At 41.0% G+C, this 20335-nt stretch overlaps 1 protein-coding gene across 2 annotated transcripts in view; it reads left to right on the top strand.

Annotated features, from left to right (window-relative positions):
* Positions 1-20335, top strand: part of adamts10 (ADAM metallopeptidase with thrombospondin type 1 motif, 10) — a 61982-nt gene that overhangs the window by 37219 nt on the left and 4428 nt on the right. Inside the window, exons 12-25 of one of the 2 annotated variants that reach the window (XM_074668210.1) lie at positions 427-573; positions 2338-2479; positions 3842-3949; positions 4169-4314; positions 6106-6169; positions 6532-6634; positions 10620-10753; positions 13346-13469; positions 17393-17473; positions 17676-17839; positions 17933-18059; positions 18416-18545; positions 19272-19476; positions 20136-20312. In XM_074668210.1, the coding sequence (XP_074524311.1) occupies positions 427-573; positions 2338-2479; positions 3842-3949; positions 4169-4314; positions 6106-6169; positions 6532-6634; positions 10620-10753; positions 13346-13469; positions 17393-17473; positions 17676-17839; positions 17933-18059; positions 18416-18545; positions 19272-19476; positions 20136-20312 (1852 nt within the window). Of the gene's footprint in view, positions 1-426; positions 574-2337; positions 2480-3841; positions 3950-4168; positions 4315-6105; positions 6170-6531; positions 6635-10619; positions 10754-13345; positions 13470-17392; positions 17474-17675; positions 17840-17932; positions 18060-18415; positions 18546-19244; positions 19477-20135; positions 20313-20335 lie in introns of both variants that reach the window. The other variant, XM_074668209.1, reaches the window with a different exon arrangement.

The following is a 20335-nucleotide window of genomic DNA, read 5'->3' as shown; positions in this document are numbered from 1 at the left end:
TCACATTTATGATTAAAAGATTAATGAGGTATGAATATTATGCATATTAGCCATGGCTGGAAGTCCTTTGCTCTCTTCATCAGTTGCACTTTAATCAGATGTAAAGAAGTCTGCGAATGTTGTTTCTCTCAAATAATCAAACAAACTTAAGGATAAATATGTAAAAATACAAACATATTAATATGTCTATATACAAGCTAGTCAGTCAGTTGGAGGTTAACTCAGTATTTAGTTCATACCTCTAATAAATTCTGTCAGTTAAAACTCTTAACCATCATCTCCCTCCTTCCACTTAAACCCCAGCATGTCTGTTTTTTCACAGTGAGGTTATCCACAGTGATCTTTTTCTCCTGCGGTCGCTCTGCAGGAAGAATTAACAGTCCACACAGCCTCTAAATGTTGTCACTGTTTCATCACTGGCCCTAGGTTTGGGATGAACCATGACGGGATGGGGAATGCCTGTGGTCCTCGCAGCCAGGAGACCGCCAAGCTGATGGCTGACCACATTACCATGAAGACAAACCCGTTCATCTGGTCGCCCTGCAGCCGGGATTACATCACCAGCTTCCTGGAGTGAGTTAGCCAATCAGATAACTTCAACACCACAAATACATTTGTAATTATAGATCAGAGATAGAAAAATTCACTCAGATGTCATAGTAGAATTCTTGATTGTCAGAGAAACACTTGATAAACAGATCTCAATGAAATTCAAGCCTGATAGGAGTTTGAGGGAAAAAGGGACTTTTCATTTCAATTGCTTTACTTTCGCCCCCACTGTAAAAACAAAGTAACAAGAACATTTAAAAACATGGTATATGTTTGTCATGAGAACTTACAGGTTGTGAATTTGTTCCTTTTCAAAGAGTATGTTGTGTTTTATGTTTACATTGGTATGTGGATAATGTGGATTCTTTATTTCTGTTCTCATTTATTTATATTTACCTCTACCAAGGAGGTTGTGTTTTTGGGAGAGTTTGTCTGTTTGTCTGTGAACAACACAACTCAAAAAGTAACAAACAGATCTTCATGAAATTTTCAGGAAATGCTTAAAATGAGATAAAGAAGAAGTGATTAAAATTTGGAGGCAATCCGAATCACCGTCTAGATTCAGGATTTTTTTAAAGATTCTTTATCATTGTGAGATAGGGCTGGTTTCACCATATGTGTATATAACTCCACGATAAATGGTTGGATTGCTTTGAAAAACAATATAAGACAAGGTCACCATAATATCTGACAGATGTCAAAGTATGATCCAGATCCTGGCAATATTCTGGATACTAAGATCCAGAATATGAAATATGTACTGGGTCATCATAATTTTCAACACTGTCAGCTAACACCAAATTGTAGCAGACAGTCTGCTGAAAGGGAGTATAACATTAAAGTAGGACTAAAGTGTTGCGTGACAATCACAATATGCTTGGTGGAGCTCTGTGCTCTATGAGTGCTTTTCTAGTTGCTGCTAAATCTGTGGACTACTTCAGTCCAAATGTAACCCTGAGGGAAAATTAGATGTGTCATGTTGCAGCACATTGTTTTGTATAATTTGGTATTGCATAGTATCGCTGTACCATATCATATTATTCCCCACTGTAGTATCCTATCTTATTATGTTGTGCCATGTTGAATTAGATTGTATCGTTTCGGATTGTAGCATGGTATTGTTTCCTCATGTTTTGAATCGCATCACACCGATTTATCATATTCATTTTTGTGTCATATCTCATTGTGGGTTTTGTTTTTAATCATTTTGTATTGTTTCAAATTGTTTCATATCGTACCATATTGTGTTGTATAGCTACCTATCACATAGCAGTATCCTATTTTATCAAATCTTATCATATTGTATTGTGTCAAATTGTATGGATTTGTTTCATACTATATTGTATCTTTTCCCATTGTTTCGAATCATATTGTTTAACCTCTTAAGACCCAAGCTTCTTTTCAGGTGTGCAATTTTTAATTCACCTTAGCGTTTAAGTAAGCTCAAATAAGTATAATAACGAAACTTGATCTTTGTACAGGAAGTTTGATTATTTGTGTTAAGTTCTCTATTAGTTGTCTTTTAGTAGTGTTATTGAACTAAATATGTTGGTTTTTTTCACTAAAATGGATGTAATGTTGTGATTTCACCAAAGACGATGTGGGAAGTGCCCCTAAATGTGGCTATTGGTCGAAGTTTAAAAAAAATGAAGTATCATGGGTCTGAGAGGCAAATGTAATGTCCACATATGTGGACACTGGGTCTAGGTTAGTATTGTATCGCTTTGCATCGTATCATACCTTTTTTTCAAATCATTTCTTAATACTTCTTCTTCTTGGGTCCTACAGCTCTGGTATGGGCTCCTGCCTGAACAACATTCCCCCAAAGCAGGAGTTCATCTACCCGACCACAGCACCAGGTCAGGCCTACGATGCAGACGAGCAGTGCCGCTTCCAGTACGGCGTCAGATCTCGACAGTGTAAATATGCGGTGAGTTCTCCTGTCTACACTTTTTATCCTGCATTTTATCATTAAAACTTGTTCTCAGGTGGGCCTCTCAAGCCTCATAATTTGATTTAACGACATCATGAATTCACATATCTGTGTGGAGCTGATTTCCTTAAAATAACATCAAAAAATTTGACCAGGAGAATATGTGTGCTAGTAGCTCAAGAAGGTAATACATTCAAAAAAGCCTCGGACATTCTAGCAGCTCTGCAAAGTGATCTTTGCCAAGAGCTAAAATGCTTTAAAGCCTGTGTTAACACTCCATGGACAAGCAAACAGACTCCCACCACTGTTAACCATTTAGGAATAGGTGTTTTATGAATCTAATCCCACTTAAAGGTCTAAATTAATCACAGCATTTGAGGTTTCCCATATTCTTTCTGATTTTTATGAAGTTTCTGAGTTAGAAAACCATTATATGTTTTAGGTTTGTCTTAAAGGATCGTATACTTGATAAATCGGCACGTCAAAACCCCCTAATTCTGATTTCCAGCTATCTGTGCAATGGAACATCCACTTTTAGAGAAACCAGGACTGCTCTTTCTCATTTTGATTTGTTTTTATCATTTGCTGAAAGAGCGCTCTCAACTGGGCAACATTTCATTGCTCTCTGTTCTGTTGAAACCTTATATCAGGCTTAATCTCAGTTATTTATCTCGCTGCTCTCTCTGGCTTTATTTCCCCCTGGCTCTCTCCTTCATATCACCTTCTCCCACTGTGAGGAACATCTTGCAGAACCTTTGCCAAAGAACATCCACTTTATTGCTTGGTCAACTTTTATTAGGCCGGAGTTCAGAGGGAATGTACATCTGGAGCAGCACGCTGCTTTATAGACTCATTACTATCTCTACGATATGGTCACAACATATGTCTATAATAAAAGAAAACCACCATGTGTCAGCCCATCGCTGTAGAGAGAGCAGAGAGAGCAGAAGGTGAACTTAAGTGTGTCTGCACTCACGTCGTAATAACGGTCTTATATCGTCTGACAGGCTGTCGTTCTCAGTGCTTTGTTCTCTGTCTCTTTCTCTCTGCCATGTTTTTAGTCTTGTACTTTAAAAATATCCTTATGTAAATCCTTAATTAGTTCAAGCAGCCTTTTCTGCACCCAGAAGTACCTCTCTTTTGTGTTATTCTGTCTAAATATTTTTTTTCGTTGCTAACTCTGTACTTTTTCTGCTTCTTCTGTAGTTGTTGTTGACTTTTATGTAGCCCAGGACAGACTTTGCTAAGTAGGTTAAGCCATAAAAGCTGTTTTGTGGCATCAGTTCACATACTTGTCTCATTACAAACACACAGAAAACAACCAAATAAGTCAGTATTTCTCTTTACACGCTCACGCAGGAAGTCTGCAGTGAACTGTGGTGCATGAGCAAGAGCAACCGTTGCATCACCAGCAGCATTCCTGCTGCAGAGGGAACCATCTGTCAGACCAACACCATCGAGAAAGGGGTAACAACTCATGCTTTACTTTATAATAAAGATCAACATGGGATAGACCTTCCCAGAGAAAGAACATGTGCCCTGAGACCTTACTAAATTAAAAAAAAGGCGTCTTCTTGGCGTTAAAGGGTGTGCTTCATGTTCATTACAGTATGGTAAACAAAAAAGATAACTCTCATGGGATCTTTTCATTCTCTGATTGGTTAAATGTTTCTATTTTTGCCGCAGTGGTGCTACAAGAGGGTGTGTGTGGTGTACGGGACTCGACCAGAGGGCATCGATGGAGGCTGGGGTCACTGGTCTCCCTGGGAGGAGTGCAGCAGGACCTGTGGAGGAGGAGTCTCCTCTTCCATCCGACATTGCGACAGTCCCAGGTACAGCACGGTCTATCCAGGTTCTGAAAAGCATCAGGGTTAGGATACAGACACTCAGTCTCATAGATTAGATTGTTGTACATATTATTCTTTAGGAGACAGATGTATCACATCATCCAATTCTTGTTTTTTGTTATCTGGTTTGAACAAGATTAGCAACAAAATCCACATTTCATATTTCTTTACAAAAACATTCTTTAATGCAGGGGTGGTCAGCAAGTCAAAGACCAAGAGCCACAAAGATTACAGTGGTACTACAAAGAGCCACATCACACATGTGGTCTTTCAAACCCACTTCCTCTCACATATAAATGAAATATTAAATAATGAAATGTTTGTAAGTGTGTTTAAATTCATATTTGGAGCCGTGTCAAAGACAAATTTCTGTTTTTACTGCAGAAGAGACAGAGTTTTATCTATCTATCTATCTATCTATCTATCTATCTATCTATCTATCTATCTATCTATCTATCTATCTATCTATCTATCTATCTATCTATCTATCTATCTATCTATCTATCTATCTATCTATCTAGAAAGCTATGAGCACATAAGCAATTGAGAGGAGCACATATAGAGAAGAGAAACTGAAACTGAAGTATCAATGTCATCACCCAAGTATTGATCAATACTGATCCCAACGTTGGCGCCACATATCAAAATTACAAAATTATCAGGCAAAGAGCTGCATTCAGCTCGCGAGCTGCAGGTTGGCCACCCCTGCTCTAGGGTCATGAAGCTTTAATGCCAATGTTTTGTCTTTCTAACAAGCCAAGTGTACACGCAAGCGAACATCATCAATACACATAAAAAGCCAGATCTTGTTCTGAGCGTCTTAAAGTATCAAGCTACAGTTTTTGAAGCAGACAGCAAAGGCTTCATTTTGGCCTTAACTAAGCTATAAAAAAGCTGCAAACATACATCTTTGCACAAGAAAAGAACCATATAGGTCTGATCTCTATGACTCACATGTACTTACTCTCTGGATTGTGTTTCCTTATCAGAGTGTTTAGCCTTCAAACTGTAGCAAAACTTCACTACAAAGATCCACTTCTGTCTTTAAACTTAGAAAATCTTTCAGTTTTTTTGTAAATTATACTGAGATACACTTTTTTTTTAAATTAAACTAAGTGCAAAGCAATACAGAGGTCCTGGTGAGTTTACAACAGTGCCACAAAGCAGTATACTAGATTGGCAATTAATATCAGTAAACAAAGTGTTTTGTTGGTTACATTCTGAGAAACCTGCTCATCAGTTCTACTCTTTAATGGAAACTGAAGTTGTATTTACAGAACTTTAAACTCCTCTTTGCATTTTACCTTTCTGCATACAGCAGCACCGCGGCTTGTACTGTGAGTAAAATATTTCAAATAAGAGTCTGAATCATCACCAAACAACTCACAGACTTAGGTTTGAATCACCCGATCCCTCATCTTGAAATGATTAGACTTAGAATGAATTGACCCAAATCTGAGGCCAACTGTGTTCCTGTGTTTCATTTCTGAGCATTGTTCCTCTTTTCTTCCTTCAGCCTTTTGTTAAAAGTTTGGCGGAGGCATTCGTTTGGCTGTGGCCGGCTGACTTTGCTCTCAGCTTATGTAGAGGTGTTGTCGTGACAGTCTTTGATGGACAATAAAGCAATAAAGGGAGACACTGAAGCTGAGACGGGCGATAAAGGCAGACAGAGCAGGATCAGGGGCTGATGTTGTGTTATGAGACGTGATAGGACTAAATCTTGTTAAATTGTACTCATATGTGTCTGACTGGGCTGATCGCTGTGTTTTCTTGCAGGCCAACCATCGGCGGAAAGTACTGTCTGGGGGAGAGAAAGCGCTTCAGGTCCTGTAATATTGATGTGAGTAAATCTGTTACTGTGACTGATAATTTTCACATTGATTGGTCGTTATCTGATCAAAGTAGATGTCAAAAAACAGTATTATCAGTGTCAGAGTCATAGATGGTTTTAAGAAACTGGTTCTTGAAACAGGCTCAAATTTGACCCTGAGTCCGACATGCTTTGTCTAATGTCTCTCCTTCCTGTGCTCTATCCAATGTCTGATCAATGTAATCAAGGCACATTTTGACCCACTGACGCATTGGACAGGGATTACACACATATGTAACTCGTGTATAAGATTCCTTAATGAGGCCTGTGTGTACTGTATGTCAAACTATGTAGAAATATGTTTGTATTGTTTTTTTTTGTGTGTGTTTCAGGAGTGTGCTCCAGGCTCCCGGGATTTCAGAGAGATCCAGTGCTCTAATTTTGACAGCGTTCCATTTCGAGGCAAATTTTACACCTGGAGGCCGTACAGAGGAGGTGAGTGAGTCACTGATCTCTCTGTTATTGGATTTGCTTTAAATTTTGATTCAGTGGAGACCTCTATACAAGATTGTGTCCTGGCTGAATCTGAAGCTTATGATGTTGAAGTTCGTGCAGATGGATGTCTAACAGCAGTTAAGCCAAGTTTAGTTATAGCAGAGAAAGTCATAGAGAGAAAACACTGGAGAGGTGGAATCCATGTATGCAGAAGATAAATGCATAAATGCAGGAGATACAATAATATCAAGTAGACCAATCACAGGACTCGTGATCTTCATTGTAGCAGTATTAACCCGTTTTGCCTCACCAGCAACAGTTGTTGCCAAAGTGTATCACTGTCATTTTCTACTCACAACAAAAAATCTCAGCATTACTAAGGCAACTTTTTCCACTTATATGCTAGTTGAAAACTTAGACAAAGATTTTGGTTTATAAAAGAAAGTTTCCAACATATTAATGATTGTTCAATCATTCAAGTCTCTGGAGTAACCATCCCCCAAAAATTGTACCTAGGGTAATTATTTTTTGTACATGGGCTTATTTCTGTGAGTGAAAACAAAAGTTGCTGGTTGAAAACTAAAGGAAAAGACTGCCTGCAGCATCGCTCATAATGGACTTATTAGGTGCAATTTTCTTGACACAAGTACTTACCATAGCCAATGCCCATACCTACCACCCCCACCCCCCACACACCACCTTTTTTAATTTATAATACTAAATTATTATTCTTTTAAACTTAAGTAGCATTATAATTAATATATTTTTATATAGTTATTAGGTGACCTAGCGACAAGCTGTGTGACCACTGTGTAAAAACCCTTTTTTCCTCAAAACAAAGAACAAAATGGAAAATATAAATACATAACATGATTCAGATAACTGATAAAACTATTTGCCTTACAACTCTGAAAACAATTGGGCATAAATGGGAATTTGGTTTCAGGGCTGACGTATTGACAGAAAGAGGGTGTTAAAATGCTGTGTGGATCCTGAGAGAAGAGATGCAAGTGTGGATCTGCTGGAGAGACCAAGACAACCAATGAGAAGCAATCTGAGCAGAATAAACCAGGTGACTATCACCTGAACAAGATGTGTGGAAGTAATATATAACCTACCATGAAAAGTATTGTATGTTTCCTCAACATATTGAATAGACATTACACCACTTTCCAGCAAAGATTTTTATACAGAGTGCATAAAAAAGTAGGGAAGTAAGAGGAGAGGAATAAAAAAGGTGAACAAATAAAAGCAGACAGGAAGATGTAGGCCAACAATTAAAGACAGGAGACGAACAGAAGTCAAGAGAAAGAACTGTCTGTGCACATGTATGTGTCAGTGTGCACAGAGCGAGACAGCAGAAAGTGAATGGAAGCTGCAGACTCTCCCTTGTCTGGCCCACAGATGCTGGCTGCAGAGAGCCATGCTTCCCAGAATGCCTTGCGAGAATTCCTCGCTCCTGATGAGCACTACACTAGACGCAAAAGATAAATACTTTCAACGACATAACTGCCTTTAATCTAGCCCTCCAAAAACATAATGGCTAACAGAGATGGCCGGCCAGCTGAGTCCAACTTCAGGCAACAAGTGCTCCTTTCATCAAGTCAGCTGATTTTACAATGGAAATCCCTTGCAGCTGTTAAAATAGGAACAGTGCCATAGACTCTGCCCCGTGTTGGGGCCAGATCACACCGCCAAGCCCCTTCCCTGTCCTCTGCAGGCCTCTCTCTTTCTCTCTCCTAAAACTCTCATTTCAGCGTTCCTGCTTTTCCCTTTAGCTCTCTTACTCTGCTTCCTTTCATTTTGTCCTCTCTGCACTCTTCTACCTGTAGTTCTCCACTTCAGACACTTAATTTAGTCCATGATGGTGAAATCTGTGTATGATAGAAAGAAAGCAACAATGATTCTCCTCTCAGCTCAGGCAGCCAAAGACGGTTTATTAGAAGAGGTGATATTTGTAGCTCAGACCAGGGCTGTTCCAACACCTTTCACAGTTTCGCTGCTCCAAGCCAAGATCGCTCTGCTTTTGCTAGGCACCATGGGAATTGTAGTTTTCCATCATCTGTGTGTTTTTTGTTTTTTTTTAATCTGGAAGCCATGCCAGCACATACTCTCTTTCAGCCTTTCTGTACCTGCTTTATCGCTGCCAGCTTAAACAAACAAAGAACCAAACTGATGTCAACAGCCACTCAAAAACTGTAGCTGCTGGCAAGCAGCAAAGATGAATGAAGGATATATACCACTTGGCTGGGAAGACCTCTGGCAGCTGTCTGTATGTGTGTGTGCGTGTGTGTGTGTGTGTGTGTGTGTGTGTGTGTGTGTGTGTGTGTGTGTGTGTGTGTGTGTGTGTGTGTGTGATGGTAGTGAAGGAGAGTATGGAAAATTGAGACTGAAAGGAGTTTGGTTTATTCATGTAAGTCTACAACACATTGCCTGTGTTTCTGTGTACAGGTGTCTACCGATTGTTTTCTAAGTGATCCTGAAAAGGTCTCAGTTTTGTTCTTTTGCTTGTCCATAATTTAAACCAGAATACCAGTGCCAAAATCAGTTATACATACTATTTCCCTGTATCCGTGGACGAGTGTAGCAGAAATACATTTACAGCATATAGACCAAAAGTCCCTACGATGCCACTACGCGGCTGGTAAAACTCAGCAGTGAGAAGCAAGCTCTGAGTTTTTCTTTGCTGAAAATGATTTCTTGCATTTATTTTGTTGTAACGATGGACACTGGAGCTCAACTGTCTAAAAGAAGAAAGCTTAACTGGAGAGTGATAGAGCACGGGCTAAAGGCTAAAGAACAGGCTAAAGGGGCTATGTGGGAGAGACTTGAGAGCCGTGGTGAAAGTCAAGTCAAGCTTCACCCTAAAGCTGTATCTGTTTGGCGTTTCACTTTGGTCATGTTTTTGTTTCTCTGTTACATTCACTATCGTAGTCGCCCACGATAGCTTCTTCCATTCTTATTTATTAACATGCAAAGTCACTTCCACACTGGGCTCACTTTTTTTGGCTGAGGTAACCACGCTTACTCTCCGCCTAGAAATGTCCCAATACAACCAAAACATCAACACATAGGCTAAGGAGAGGGTTCGAGACAGACACTGACACTGACACACATGTATAGGAGACGATTGAGCAGGATTATTCCTATAAAAGTAGACATTTTATTTTTTATGGAGATCCTGCAGACCCTACCTTTAAACCATTTGTAGCGGTCAATTTAATGTGGGCAGATGTTGGTCGAAAGGTTTCTGCAGCCAGATGATTTCTGTTCAGTTTTAATATGTGGTACGTCAATAGCTCAATATGTCAGTACTTATAGATGCAGTTATTTGGCTTATTGTTTAATGTTGGAGGTAATGAAGGCTGATCATCCATGAGGAGCGTGAGAAACGTGTGGATTTTGACATGAAGTTTGCTTTTCTTGTTTGATTTCAATTTGCTGTCCATAGTGGGAATCTATCCACAAACACTGTTGGTGTCAGTTTCTCCATACACTTATCCTCAGTGCTGTGTCTGTGCAGCACGTATCTGTATCTGCATGTACCAAATAGCTCTCAGCAGTAGTTTTCTCTGTATGTGTACGAGTGAAAGCTAATCAGAGTCAGCTGTTTGTTCTCTGGTTGTCAGCACTGACAGAAATAATTTGACTCCTCTGCAGATGCTTCTCTCCCTCTCATCCTCCTCTGTCTTTCTGCACTCTCCAGAAGCATGTCAACATGTGCTAAGGACGTGCAACAAGTCACATGTGTAAACATGACACAGTACTATAAACTACAGGAGAATTACAGCTTGTGTTACAGGGTTCAGTTTAATACATAAGAAAAACATGTTGATTTCTCATCTTAAGAGATGTTTAGAAAGATCTCAACAAATGCAAAAGGTCAGGAAGTTTTCTGTGGAAATTCGGTTGAAGCAACAGTTACTGTTTTACTGATGATGCCAATCTTCTTCCCTGTTTGTGTGTGTTTTGTGTACATGTGAAGGTGGTGTAAAGCCCTGCTCTCTGAACTGCCTGGCTGAAGGATACAACTTCTACACTGAGCGTGCTCCAGCTGTGGTAGACGGCACACCATGCCGCGACGACTCTTTGGATGTTTGTGTCAACGGAGAATGCAAGGTGAGAAAAATCTCTGTTGATTCTGTCAATGTGCCAGAGTGTGTCTCTATAGTCTGGATAACCACCAATATTTAAACTCAAACTGCTGATAATCATTACAATCAGCTCCTCAAGTAAAATACATCTTTTCTCTCAGGTTAGATTCTCATCTAAAATGTTGTTCTCCTTTTGATCTTGTCAAACAATAGAAACAAAACCTGAAACTGCAGCTCAGTCTGAATCAATCAATCCATCAATCAATCAATCTTTATTTATATGGCTTCAAATCATCACAAATGTTATCTCATGACACTTTCAAAAACATTAACAGGTCTAGACCCTTCACAGGCAGAAACCTCTGACAGAACCAGACTCATGTTAGACAGACGTCTGTCTTGACTTAGGGGGAGAAGAGAAATGTAGAGAGAAGGAGACGGGGAAAGAGAAATTTTGTCAGAGGGAGGGGGACACATGCAAACACACACACACATGTACAAACACTCACAGACACAGACAGACACAGTCTGTAGTTCGGTGTTGTAGCGATGGTTAAGGTGAAACTTATGAGTCCACAGCAGCAGGCCATTTCTAGTAACTATCCAGGGGAACCTAAAGGACAAACTCAGAGACTCCCCTGAAGGACTGAAGGAGCAGAGACCACATAAGGCTGCACTAGGTCTTCAGAAAACCATTTTGACTCTCATGTTTTTTTAAAAAACCTCTGAAACAAACCTCGGGCCAGGAACGTGCAGTTTTTTTGGTTTCTGTCGTTATTTCAACTTCTTGCTTATTTTGGACGCAGCTCTTCTCCAGAAAGAAAGTAGGGGGTTTGGATGCTGGGAAAAATTTGTGAGGGCTGAAAACAGAAGACGTCCAGCCCTCGAAATTCAGGATATCCAGCTTGTAGTTGTGTGGTTTGACTGCTGGTGCTCTGCCAACATATTTCATTTTTTAGCTCTGGCTCTCCCAACTCACCCCCAGAGATCTCTCTTTATGTCAAGTGTCTCTGAGATGGCCAGAGTCTCTGACTTATTTGAAAAAGGATTTTGTTTATCAACATCATCTGACTCTGTTCTCTCCTCCTCTTTTCTCTTTTTTCCCCTCTGCCTTTGCTCTGGAGAAACTCAGTGACCCCCCAGCTCAGCTGTTAGTCTGTCTGTCTGCACTGCAGGCAGGCGTTCATTCACTGCAGTCTTACTATCTCTCTTTCTGTCTTCCTTCCCTGACATTCATTCTTCTCATTTCTCCCTCTCGTATTTTTTTCCTCTGTTTTCTTCATGCTTTCCAGTCTTTAATCCAGCTTCTTTCTCTCCCTCTCCATCCTTTAGCCAGATCATCTTACGTCTCTCAGATTTTAAGTACACTTTAAACTTCAAACACACCTAGGAGACGTCTCTGTCTGCAGTTTGTAGCCTCACGCTGGCTTCAGTACCAGAGTTGGGGTCTTACAGTGAGTCGAGGGCTGACAGAGAGGGAATTAGAAAACAGACCTGGGAACAGATGGTCTAGTTGGACACAACATGCCGCTGCAGACTGCCAGGGCTCCCTTTTCCCGGATCTGTTGGAGAAAAATTAGAGAACCAGATTTACTCAAAAAATGGTGTTGAGTTGTGGTATTCAGCGCCTGATTTACTGAGTCAGCAGTTCATTAAGCAGCCAGTTCCTGGACCGGGTCTTATATCCAAGCTTGAAAAACAGACACCTGTCTAAGTATTAATACATGCATTTCAAAATGTTGATGTTGATGCTGTGTCAAAACAAATGCACACAAATCTTCTCACAAAGCAAAGACATGGAGGAGAAGGCTCTAGGCTCCTCTGAAATTTGTCAGAGTAAACTTTGATGAACATAAAGCATCATCCACCCCTTATTTATCTTTGCATTCAGGGCAGATAACGTCTTTCTCAATGACCTCCAACTTTAACCTAACATTTCCTTCCATTTCCAAGCATTCCTCGCTGCTGAGCTTGCTACCTCTCTAATGGTAGATATAAAAATGGAAAAAATGCTCAAAAATCAAAATCAGGATCAGGATCCTTTAGTCTAGAGCTATTTGCCCTGTTAGGCCGTGGTAAATACTTCCTGCACAAAAAAACAAGAGGCCATCTGAAAGTCTCTGGCTACGTCATGCTAAAAATTCACCGAAAAATATTCAACAGATCACCATTGAGCAAATTTCAGATTTAGCTCCAAACTGTGACATAATCCATGAAATACTAAAAATAAACCAACGCCTCATCACCCCTCTTTACAGTAAACAGCTGTCATATGAATACACGAGAATCAGAGCAGTTGCTGTTTATTCTCTGAACTTTTGTTTAGGTTTGTTTCACTGTTAAAAGACTTTGAGTCAAACCACCTGCTCCGCTCATCATGAAAGTTATTCATGTCGACAGCTCTTAGTTTAGCAACTGAAGAGCGTTATGTCTGCTCAGGATCAAAAATCACATCTGGATTTACCATCTGATATTTCTGTGTTTTGTGAAAGACGTCTGGAAGACATTAGAGGTAATCCCTACGCCCGGCCTCTGACACCTCTCCGCTTAGTGACTGTGCCCCTTCACCCATGACCCTGAGTGACCCTGATGCTCACTCCTTTCTCCCTTCTCGCAGCACGTAGGCTGTGATCGAGTCCTGGGCTCAGACGTTCGCGAGGACCGCTGTCGGATCTGCGGGGGTGATGGGAGCAGCTGTGTGTCCGTGGAGGGACTCTTCAACGACTCGCTGCCAGAAGGAGGTACAGAACTAAAGCACAAGAACTACAACACAAGAACCACTCATTTCATTTCTTTGGTGGCTGCTGCAACGACGCTTTCTGCTCACATGGATGAATATTCTGTACTTAGTTTTTTGGCAGTAGGGTGAGGTGATTCAAAGTGGATTTGGAGCTGACTCCGCTCTCCTGAGAATCAGATTAGTTTAACATGAGGTATTTACCATGAGAGGTTATGTAACATAATTGTTCTGTAGTTAAAAAATGTGCACATGCAACATTTGGAGACTGAAACTCTGGGTTGGAAAGCTGCCTCGCTGTGTGAGTTAGGATTCCCCAGACATTTAAAATGCATCGATAATCGTCTGTTGATGTGAATACACTGTTCACAGCAGCATAATTATGGTTTGCTGAAGCCAAGAAAGATTCCTGGATATGCAAGAAAGAATCACCTGTTGTACTCAAAGGTACTTCTGATTTTCTTTAGATAGATGAGGCTTATGCACACAAGTTAGAGGTCCCATATCACTGATTTTTTGAAACTTTGGCAAAAACATGTCTCACTAAGAAAAGGGCAAATTTTAGTAAAAGTGAATAAAATTATCTAATTTAAATCATTCGGTGTTGGTCATCAGATGGTTTTTTGCACATATAACTTTTTTATATATTTTAAATTTTATTTTGATAAATAATGTGATCATATGATAACCCAAGGGCCCACAATCTATTACCTCAGACAACAGTTGATCAGTTCAACTTGTTAGAAAATTGTGAAAATTTATTTAAATGAATACATTTTTGTCATCAACGTCAGATGTTTATCAAAATGCAATTAAGATAATCACTTGGCCAACTTTAGAATAGAATAGAATAGAATAGAATAGAATAGAATAGAATAGAACTTTATTGTCATTGTAACAAGTACAACAAAATTGAGTCACAGCAGTAATCAAGAAAACAAAAGTAAGAAAGTGTATCGAAAGTGCAAAGAGGTTCATAAGAAAATAGATGCTGACAGCTTGTCCATCATTCTCCAGTTCAGCCAGCCTCCACCTCCACAGGGTCCAGGACTGAGCTTCTTCAGTCATGCTCCATCTCTGTCTCCTAGATCCTGTCTGCTCACAACAGGTGAAGTTCTTCCAATGTGGAGTTGGTGTCTGATGTTAGCTTTGTTAGCCATGTCTGTGAACAGCATGATGCTACTCTGCCCTCTGGTATTACCTCTGTTGCTGGGTTAGCATGGCTAGCTCGTCCATCTTATTGGAGATAGATCTTTCGTTCCCAATAACGATGGGTGGAAGGACAGGTCCATGTCGTCACTTCTTAGCTCACACCTGAGAACCAGCACGTCATCCTCACCTCCTTTTCCTCTCCTTGTGGTTAATCATCAGGCCTTACACCAGTTAGCATTGACATGCTACAGGCTGCTAACAGCTGAGTTCACATGTAAACAATGCAGCCATGGTTACATGTAGGATCTTCAGACAAACACAGGAGAAAAAGTAGTAAAAATATCGCTGAAGCCACAAAAAGTTTTGTGTCCATGACCAACAAATGAACCATACAAAGTAATGATCCACTCCAAATACAAAGATTAGGAAAAAGAGACGAAAAAATTACAAGAAACGGACAAAGAAGAGAGAGCTGTTGCAAAACCCAGCCATAGCCAACAGGGCGGCGCCTAGCAATTATTATTATTATTATTTTTTTATTATTTATTTATCTATTTATTCCTTGAAGACTCCCTTCCACTTCTTATCATCTGTCAAATGCGATAAGGTCACAGAGGCCGCTGTAATTTTTTCCTATAATATTCACATATTTATTTATGTTTTCACTGTCACAACCATGATACATCAACACCATCACCTTAGTGTGCCTGATGGTCTTGACAAAATCTTACAATATATCCTTAATGGAAGCTTTGATTCATTTTTTTTAACTGTAAATAGTAATACAGCTTGCATTCTTCTATATTTATGATACTTGCAAGTCATAGAATATTTCATAGTATACGTTGGGATTGTGAGGTGAGTTGGAGACAATCCCAGCAGGGCTCATCGGCGTAACACAGAAAAATAAGTGTCAATTAATCTTACTATGGGAGGGAGCCGGTGTTGAAAATGTGAGCCCCACACAGATAGGCTTCCACTTAGCTAGAAAATCAAACCAAGAACCTTCTTGCTTTGAGGCAACAGCGCTAACCACTGCACCACTGTTCAGCCCCCTGCACACGTGATACCACATGAAAAATACACAAATCAAGAAAGAGAATAAACAAAGACATTGATTTTTTTCTGGGACAAATAAACACAGAGAAAAGAAAATATCCTGTAACAGACCCTTGAGGAACACCACAGGTATTTTTTAGACGAAGACAAAAAGCTACCAAGACTGATGGAAATAATCACGTCGTCTGCTTGATCCAATTAGATAAATGTAGCATAAAGTAAACGTACAAATAACAACTCTGCTAAATTCACATTCAGAACATCAGCTTTTCTTGAGCCAACCCAGAGTTTCAGAAAGTCAGCAGTCGAGTATAAGTATACACATACCATTCACTGCATATACATGCATATGTATATATAAATATCGGCCCGCCACCCATGGACACGTGGCAGATAGATTTAGTTGAGGTCCAACCAGTGTGGCTTGAGGTCCGCCTGCTTCTGAAACTATTCTGGGGACACATTTCTCCCCACAACACCAACTTAAGAGTTTCTCACCCAACTGTCAACACCACTCACCCCCTTCTGGGATTCCTCAGAGGGGACGCACCCTGAGCAGGCAGCTGTGCTGGGACCACAGTGACCAGGCCGGTCTGTCAACTGAGCCGAGCTCTCAACTACCCATGAAATATCTGACATTAGCGCTGACTGAAGAAAACTCATTAGTAAAGTGAAACTTGTAGCGTTACGTTCTGCGTTTGTTTGGGGATTTAGTTTCCATGATCACAGCCATCATTAGAAAATGTTTTCAATGATTACATGTTCTGTTTCAGTAGATATTGCAGGGAAAAACAGAAACCTGCTTTGAAATTAAAAAAAGGGACATAAATTATTTTATTACTGTACAAAGATTTCTGTAGATTTCCTCCAATACTTATGCCTCCTTGATTTGAATAAGCTAGTATAGATCACATCAACTCTGTAAGAATAGAAATGGATGACTGATGGAGTTGCTTCTTCTGGGTCCATCTGTTTCCATCCGATCATCTGTGGCTCTGGAAGACAATGTAGAAGTACTGAATTGTCAGAGGTTTTCAGCTCCTTGGCTTCCTGTTTACCCCACAGGTCTTTATTGTTAACAGAAGAACGCAATTTTCTCAGTGTCTTGATTTCTCTCTGTATCTGCCATGGTGGCCGAAACCCTCAAACTCTGTCCCTCTAATCTTCCACGCCTCCATCTAGAAACCCTGAGCCAGGTCAGTCACTCCTCTCAGAGCTGCACGCAGAGGTCAGGAGCCAAGCCTCTCCTTTCCTCTTGTGGTGAGAGCGCTGGAAGGAATTGTTTCATTCCTTCATATTTTTTCAATTCCTCCTTCCTCTAGTGAGGCTGAAGTTATTTCCAGGGCTGCAGTGGCTGCTCCGCTGGCAGGACAGCAGACCAAAGCTGAGTAAAAACAGAGCGAGGAAGAGGTGAGATGAGCGTAAGAAGAAGAGGGAGAAACGGCCAAAACAGATGGAGGGAAAGGAGGGAAGAAGAGGAGAGGAGAGGAGCAGCCGGCTCTTGGCCTATTTCTTGCTCTCTAGCAAAGAGCAGAGCGGGGCAGCTGAGCGGGGCTGCCCAGGAATGCAGCTGGAATCTGAAGTCTCTGCTTAGTCCATTGACGTCCCACAGAGATTAACACTACTTATGCATCAGCCCCCCTGACCCCCTGACCCTGAGTGAATCAACCTCTTTAACTTTTCTCTTGACTTCGTGCTGCTTTGTTTGTGTCTCAGGTTATGAAGAAGTCGTCAGAATCCCTAAAGGCTCGGTTTTCATCCACATACAAGAACTCAACATTTCCTTAAACTATCTGGGTAAGGTTGTAAGAGGACTTTTGTTTAGGATAATGCTTGTCAAAGTAAAAACTTTGGTAACATGGGCTCTATGACGGAAACAAAAACTATCAAGCAGCCTCATGATTTCTAAATGTTAGCCGAAATCCTGAAGTCCTTTTTAAAAACTCACCAGACATAACAAGAAGCCTTTAATCTGCCCCCCCTCTCTGCTGTGTCTCAGTGCTTAAGAGCAAAGGAGACCAGTTCTTCATCAACGGGAAGCTGACCATCGACACACCACGCAGGTTCGACATCGCCGGAACCGTCTTCCACTACAGGCGGCCCACAGATGGACCAGAAACTCTTGAGGCTCTGGGGCCGACAAACATGACCCTGATTGTCATGGTGAGACTGGAGAAACATCTTATAACAACAATTTAACAGAAAAATCATCAGTGTTTTAAATGTGTGTGTGTTTACGTCTGTTTGTGTGTGAAGGTGCTGGTGAGGGAGGAGAACCCAGGGATCCACTATCGCTTCAATCCTCCGCTGAACAGGGATCCTCAGAGCGGCTTTGCCTGGCACTACACATCGTGGTCACGCTGCTCGGCGCTCTGTGCTGGAGGTATCCACACACTAGATGGTTATTCTTCATGATGTGATTTCCAGAGGAGGTTAATATCCCTGAAATACGCTTGAATCCACTAAGTGAGGTCCTTCCTCCTGGCCAATAAACTGCCTGGCATAAAACGGATGCGTAATTCGAACAAGTTGTTGCTTAACCACATCTATCACTTTGAATAAATCTGTGCTTCAAATTTAGTTTGGTACAGGGAGCTCCTCAAAGTGGAGGCTATGTCACAGCCTCTGACGTACAAACAGTTAGCACATATTTTTCTTTTGGTTAACATAAAGATAAACTCCTTTGCTTGCTCAGTTTATGTTGGAGTTGCTCTAAGTTTGATCCACTTCTTTGTTCAGGTATGCAGATCCAACAGGTGGTGTGCAAGAAGCAGGGCGATTACTCTGTTGTCTACAACCACTTCTGTGACAAGAAGAACAAACCCAAAGAGAAGAGAAGACCCTGCAACACTGAGCCGTGCTCCCCAACGTGAGTAATGGAGAATATTTGTGTTTCTTGTTGACTCTGTAGATTTTTTGGGGGAAATGTAAATGTATGTCTGTTTTTGTACTATCATAATTTTCACACCTGTCTTCATGTCATATTTACCTCTTCCTAGCAGGTTATGTTTTTGGGAGAGTTTGTCTGTTTGTTCGTCTGTGAACAACATAACTCGAAAAGTGACAAACGGATCTTGATTAAATTTTCAGTAAATGTTCAAAATGAGATAGGGAAGAAGTGATTAAATTTTGGAGGTGATCTAGATCACCGTCTGGATCCAGGAGTTTTTTTTAAAGGATTCTTTATCATTGTGAGATAGGGCTGTTTTCACCATATGTGTATATAACTCCACGATAAATGGTCAGATTGCTTTGCAAAACAATACTAGACAAAGTCATCATCATTTCCGACAAATTTAAAAGTACAATCGAGATCCCGGCAATATTCTGGATACGAAGGTCCGGAATATGAAATATGTACTGGGTCATCATAATTTTCAACACTGTCAGGAAACAAATTATTGTACAAACCTGCAACTAACACCAAATTGTAGCAGACAGTCTGCTGAAAGGGAGTATAACATTAAAGTAGGACTAAAATGTTGCATGACAATCATTATGTTTTGTATGAGAGGTGCTCAGTTCTCTCTGGTCATCCAGCGTGTCCTTACTGTATCATGTGATGTAGATTAAAAAGAAAAACAACTGTCTTTAGCTGGTGGACAGGAGAGTGGTCGGAGTGCAGCCGCAGCTGTAACGGTGGCCTGCGGACACGGGAGGTTTTATGCAAAAGGAGGATCTCCACAGCCGAGGAGAAGGTCTTGGACGACTCGGCCTGTTCCTCCCCGCGCCCTTCACTGACCGAGCCCTGCAGCAACCACAGCTGCCCCCCTGAGTGGCTGGCCCTGGACTGGTCAGAGGTAGTTAGCCATATTTCCATTATGCGTTAACTAACTCCTGCATTGTTGGTCGTAAACTCATGGCTGAATTTGAACTGTTACACAAGTTTTCTGCAGAATTCCTCTCAGATGAAGAAATAGTTTATTTTCCACTTGAACCTGAGAAACCTACAAATCTGCCAAGAGTAGTAATAATACCCCAGTTGTGAAACACACAACAGAGGCTCATAGCAGACAGATGCATCACAATGAACACAGAAATCCCCAACCTACTTTTATTAACCTAATGACCTTTAGCTGCAGGACTCTGTCTTTTTTTTCTTTATTTAGAGATGTAAAAAGCTCAATAGAGATGGAGTAGACTAAGATCCACATGCTTCTTTTTTCAAGTGTCTTAAAGTCTTCAAGTTTCCAGAGCCCAGGATGAGTTGAAACCAATTAAAATGGGATTATAATGAAATACTTTTTTGGTAGGTTTAAAGGAATTAGGCTCAGGTGCTTTCCAGGAACAAGTCATGCTGCTTTCACTTTGTTTCTCTCGCAGATACTGCCCCCTGCTGAACACAGAGAGCACATGTTTTCTGCTTGCTCATGACCGCAGTGACCCCCTGCTGCACCCTCCCTCCTGATTTTTTCCCTTTCTTCTCCCTCTTTGTTTCCATCTCCTGCTCTGCCCTCAGTGCACGCCCAGCTGTGGTCCTGGCTACAGGCACCGTGTGGTCTTGTGTAAGAGCGGTGAGAGTGGCGAGACGCTGCCAGAGTCCAAGTGCCCTAAACACGGCCGGCCCACCTCCAGGGTGCGCTGTAACCTACAGCGTTGCCCTCCCCCTCAGTGGGTGACAGGTCCCTGGGGAGAGGTGAGCAAAGCAACTTTACGTCC

Source organism: Halichoeres trimaculatus, unplaced genomic scaffold (genome assembly GCF_033239565.1).
Source record: "Halichoeres trimaculatus isolate MK-OKI-2021-1 unplaced genomic scaffold, fHalTri1.1 fHalTri1_scaffold_4, whole genome shotgun sequence".
Classification (NCBI taxonomy): domain Eukaryota; kingdom Metazoa; phylum Chordata; class Actinopteri; order Labriformes; family Labridae; genus Halichoeres; species Halichoeres trimaculatus.
The sequence above is the reverse complement of the archived record's forward strand: the minus strand, read 5'-3'. Positions and strand labels throughout refer to the sequence as shown.